The sequence below is a fragment of the Miscanthus floridulus genome, chromosome 7, assembly GCF_019320115.1.
Source record: "Miscanthus floridulus cultivar M001 chromosome 7, ASM1932011v1, whole genome shotgun sequence".
Lineage (NCBI taxonomy): Eukaryota > Viridiplantae > Streptophyta > Magnoliopsida > Poales > Poaceae > Miscanthus > Miscanthus floridulus.
Window position 1 is genome coordinate 115,909,792 of NC_089586.1, and position 5,125 is coordinate 115,914,916.

At 52.2% G+C, this 5,125-nt stretch overlaps 1 protein-coding gene across 1 annotated transcript; it reads right to left on the reverse strand.

Annotated features, from left to right (window-relative positions):
* Positions 1 to 2,741: 2,741 nt before the first annotated feature.
* Positions 2,742 to 4,679, reverse strand: LOC136464381 (zinc finger protein CONSTANS-LIKE 16-like). The gene is made up of 2 exons (XM_066463336.1): positions 3,288 to 4,679; positions 2,742 to 3,147 (listed from the first exon to the last, which is right to left on the reverse strand). The coding sequence occupies exons 1-2, from the start codon at positions 4,455 to 4,457 to the stop codon at positions 2,896 to 2,898; spliced, it is 1,422 nt and encodes a 473-aa protein (XP_066319433.1). The 5' UTR covers positions 4,458 to 4,679; the 3' UTR covers positions 2,742 to 2,895.
* Positions 4,680 to 5,125: the final 446 nt, after the last annotated feature.

Below are 5,125 nucleotides of genomic sequence, written 5' to 3' on the forward strand. Positions count from 1 at the left end.
TCTAAAAAATAGAAATATTATGTGATGAACCTATATTTTTTTAAAAATTAGTGATCAAAGATACAAATATTTGATTTATGACAAAGCTAATACAACACGTAAAAAAACGGAGGGAGTAATATATATATATATATATATATATATATATATATATATATATATATATATATATATATATATATATATATATATATAACTACTACCCTGTAGCTGGCTACAAAATAACTTATTTTGTCGCCACTTTGAGTTATAATAATTACTATGTTAATTTACGAGATTATAGTAACTCCTTACGAAGTGGCACTACGGGATACGGGAGGTTTGCTGAGTGCCAGGGGCACTCGGCAAAGCCCAAAAACACTCGGCAACCTCTTTGCCAAGTGTTGCCCTCGACAACTAACACACGACAAAGATTTATCGGCAAACATTCTTTGCCGAGTGTTTTTTATCGCGCACTCGACAATCTCTTTGCCGAGTGCAAAAAAAAATACTCGGCAAACATTTTTTAAGAAAAATAAAAAAATAAGCACCGACCGCCACCACCACCGGCCGGCCACCACGACCGGCATCCGGCCCCCGCGGAGCAGGGGGGCCATGGAGGACTCGCTGGCCAGGCTACCGACGTCCGAGTAGGGGCCCGCGGGGCCTACCTCGGCGAAGTCAGCGGCGGGATCCGGTGCTGTTGAGGCAGCCGTCGGCGGCGACCGCGCGGACGGCGGTGGCGGCGACGCATCGGCGCCCGTGCGAGCTTGCGGAGGTGGGGAAAGGGAGGGGCTGGAGGTGGATCTAGGGAGGGGAGAGAGGGAAGGAGAGGAGGGGTGGACTCCGGTAGTGGTGGCCGCGCAACGGCGAATCCGCCCGCCATGGGCGCGGATCCGACCACCACGGTCGCGGATCACCCACCAGCGGCAGATCCGGCCACCACGGTCGCGGATCCAGCCACCACGCTCATCGGAGAAGGAGATGGGGGAGGAGGGCATGTCGGCCGCCGGGGTTGCGCCGCCGTTGGTGGAGCAGCTCAGGGGAGGAGGGCGCGCTGGCCGCCTTTGGAGCAACTCGGGGGAGGAGCGAGCACCGATGGAGCACGTCAGGGGAGAAGGGCGCTCTGGCCACCGGGGGAGCGGAGGAGGGAGGTGCAGGTGTGGGATAAAGGAGGAGGGAGGCGGGGCGGTGTGGATGCAGGAAAAAGGAGGAGGAAGGAGGTGCGGTGCGGAGGAGGAAGGAGGAGGGAGGTGTGGTGCGGAGGAGGAAGGAGGAGGGAGTGCGGAGGAGGGAGGTGCGGGTGCGGGAAAAAGGAGGAGGGATGCGGGGTGGTGCGGTCGAGAAAAAAAATTACTTTACTTCTTTGCCGAGTGTCCTGATCTGGGCACTCAACAAAGTTTTTTTTTTCTAGAAAAATGATTTTACTTCTTTGCCGAGTGTCCTAGATCGGGACACTCGGCAAAAAAAATCATTTTTTTCTTCTCCTCCATTCCTAGAAAAAAGATTTTTACTTCTTTGCCGAGTTTTCTAGATCTGGGCACTCGGCAAAGTTTTTTTTAATTTTTTTTCTTCTCTTTCTTTCCCAGAAAAAATATTTTACTTCTTTATCGAGTGCAAAAAAGAAAACACTCGGCAAACCTTCGCTTTGCCGAGTGTTTTTAGCGCAGCACTCGGCAAAGAACTTGTTTGCCGAGTGCCCGAGAGAATACACTCGACAAACATAAAAACACTCGGCAAAGTTGACGTTTCCGGTAGTGTGGTTTACTATAACGTTATTGTAAATATCCCCATGTGTTATAGTAACCCAACTATCGTAAATATGTATTGACATTATTGTAAATTAGTATATAAAATTATCGTAAATGGAGGTGGCTACAGAATAACTTATTTTGTAGCTGGCGCTACTGAATATACTATATATTATATATATATAGTATATATATATATATATATATATATAATAATATATATATATGATTATATATAATACACACACACCACACACCAACACCACACACATTATATATATATATGTATGTATATGTACACACTATAAGGGAGAGGCTATTCAGTAGCGCTACAAAATAAGTTATTCTGTACACTCATTTACTATAATTTATATACTAATTACCATAATGTCAATACAATTACGATAGTTTACTATACACATGGGATATTACCATAACATTATATAAACACTATGGAGTTACTATATCTCGTAAATAACATATATTATCATAATCAATGGCTACAGAATAAGTTATTCTGCAGCTACAGGATAGTAGTTCTATATATATATATATATATATATATATATATATATATATATATATATATATATATATATATATATATATATATATCTCTCTCTGTGTGTGTGTGTGTGTGTGTGTGTGTGTGTGTGTGTGTGTGTGTGTGTGTGTGTCCATAACGAATTGAGGACGTATGGATTAGTGGATTAGTACGCATTACGCAACAAAACAAAATTAAAGGTTTGCTACACATATATACATGATATATGGCTAGTTACAAGATACATGCAATGTACATGGTTCTCTGTTTAATGTCTGTTCCTTAACTGTGATGGCTTAATAAGCCAGACGGTGGGACGGCACTCCTGTACAAATGCACAGCACGGTTTTGTCTCAATCCTCCGCATTCACGGATGCCGAAATGATTGAGAGAAACACAAAGGTGATGTGTAGAACCAACTAACTAGAGGTCTAAAAGGAGCTTCGACAAATTCTGAGTCCGTAATTTCATGCCGAGCCCGTGATTCCGTGAATGATCCCTTGCAAGGCCTACAGGTCGTCCAACGACCTCGACACTCACAGCGACACGGGCGCGGCCTGACCTCGATCGGCACGCACGGGCACGGCGCGGCGACACGGACGACATCGGTGTTGCGGCAAGCTAAGTGACGGCGCACGAGGCGGCAATGGTAGCTCCTCCTGCAGCGGCAGGCCGCTTGACGAATCGGCCCTTCATCCGCGGCCGCTTCTCCGCGTTGAGCTTCCGCACCTCGTACCTTATCTTCTTGGCGAACAGCCTCGTCCGCCGCTTCTCCCGGTACCGTGTCACGCGCGCCTCCCGCCCGCCGCCCATCCCCAGCCGTGGAGTCACCGCCGCCTCCCCACCCAGCCGTCCTCCTCCCGCCATCCAGCCCTGCACCGTACCACGCAGCAAACCTTGCATGAACCCGATTGTACTTGCAATTGCAAGTTGCAAGTTGAAGCATGTATGCGCGCGCGATCGATCGAATCGAGGACGAGGAGCAGCGGCGTGTGAATTCGCAAATCACGTACCGTGAGGTGGGCGTGGGGCCAGAGGTCATCGAGCTGGACGTTTGGCCGTTGGCCATCGGTCCACGGTGAGCTCCCCCAGCTCTCGATGATGGCCTCGTAGTTGAGACTGAGATCCAGGCTCCTCTTCAAGAACTGCGTACCCGCGGGGGCGTCGCCGCCGTTGCTCGCCGACGCCTTCTGTTCGAAGCTGTCCTCGTCCTCGTTATCCATCATCACCGTGGGCGAGCTGCAGTTGAAGTCTATGTCCAGCACCTCAGCCGACGACGCCTCCGGCTTCAGCTTGGCAGGGCAAAATCCGGGAGCACCCTCGCTGCGGGAGTGGGAGATTACGCTGCCGTTGGGCTCCATCTTCACCCGCCCGACGTCTTCCGCCTGCTGCGTCGTCATTAGCCCTAGGCTCTCCATGTAGAATGATTCATCCAGCTCGTTGCTGTCGCCCAGGCCCTGGCCAAGAAGGGCTTCCATGTCGGCGGCGAACTCTCTGAGCTCGGCGTCCGTGGGGCCGAAGCCGGCGAAGCTGTCCGGGAGCTGCTGCACGGGCGATTCCGCGACCACCACCGCCGGTGGTGCCTTTGTGTTCTCCACGGCGCAGTCGACGTCATCCCTGCAGCAGGATGATGAGGCCGTGGCCGTCGGGTCATCCACCGGAGGCGGCGGCGTGCAGAGCTCGGCCAGGGCGCGGTCAAAGGTCGGCACGCAGTACAGCAGCTGCTCCTCCTCCTCCTCCTCCTCTTCCTCTTCCTCGGCCTTACGCTCCTCCGACGACTCGACGGTGGCCACCTCGGGCACGACGACGAGCTTCCTCGACAGAAGCTGCCCGACGCTCTTGACGTGCGGCCTCCGGGTGCGCGCCTTGCGCTTGGACCACGCCGGCGCTACCTGCTGCTGCTGGCGCTTCTTCCACGTCGACGTCGACGCCACTCCGACGCCGGCCTCGAGCGTCGAGTGCGGCGGGTCCGGCGGCGACGTCGTCGGGCGCAGGCGCAGGCGCTCGTGCCGCCTGGCGAGCGGGTTCGCCGAGTGCACCGACGCGTCGCAGCCCTGGCACAGGAAGGCGTCGTCGGCCGCGCAGTACCACCGCGCGCGCCGCCGTAGGCAGCTGTCGCAGGCGCGCGCGGCCTTGCCGCCCACGGCGGCGGCGCCGGCCGCCGACTGCTTCGAGCTGCTCATGTGCCGCCGACAAATTAAAGCTAGGTGCAGCAGCAGCGATCCCGGGAAACTTGCACAAAGCTAGCTAGGTGCGCGCGCTCCAGCTCCAACCCCGATCGAGCTCGAGCGTGTGTCAGAATGTAGCTGGCCGCTAGCGTGACAAAATCGCAAGAAAATATCGCTTCCGGATTAGGGCTGCACTGCATGAGTGAGAGGTGCATGGCCCAGAATGGCTCTTTTTCGGGGACCTCAGCCGCGATGCCAAGTGTACTTTCCACTTTTAGTGTAGACGTGGGGGCCCACCTGCAGGCCTTATCTGGGAGGCGATTGGCCCGCTGGAAATACCCCATCCGGTTCCCCGAAATGCGATTGGCTGCGGCTGGATTTTCAGCTGGGGCCACGGCATGGTTTCGAGACACGTTGGAGGAGCATTTTGGGATCAGGAGGACCAGAACAAGAGGTCCCCTGATGAAAAGTCGTTTGCTGTACCGATCAGCTGCTGTTTCTTCGTACACAATACTCCAAGCACTTTATTTTTTAAGATTATATGCGCAATTTCAATGGATTACTCTTTCTGTTTATTCGTAACCGATGCAAGAATTTCGATGAACTTTATAACTGATGTTTCAGTTCCTGATACCGTGAAACTTATTGAGGTACCTACGATTAATAGCTAGCTTCAATTTCTC

What these genes read in the sequence shown, in the direction of transcription:
- LOC136464381 (XM_066463336.1), bottom strand. Translation starts at nt 4,457, where the DNA reads ATGAGCAGCTCGAAGCAGTCGGCGGCCGGCGCCGCCGCCGTGGGCGGC. An exon ending in GGCCCCACGCCCACCTCACG is followed by an intron (nt 3,148 to 3,287) that starts GTACGTGATTTG and finishes GGTACGGTGCAG; the next exon opens with GGCTGGATGGCGGGAGGAGG.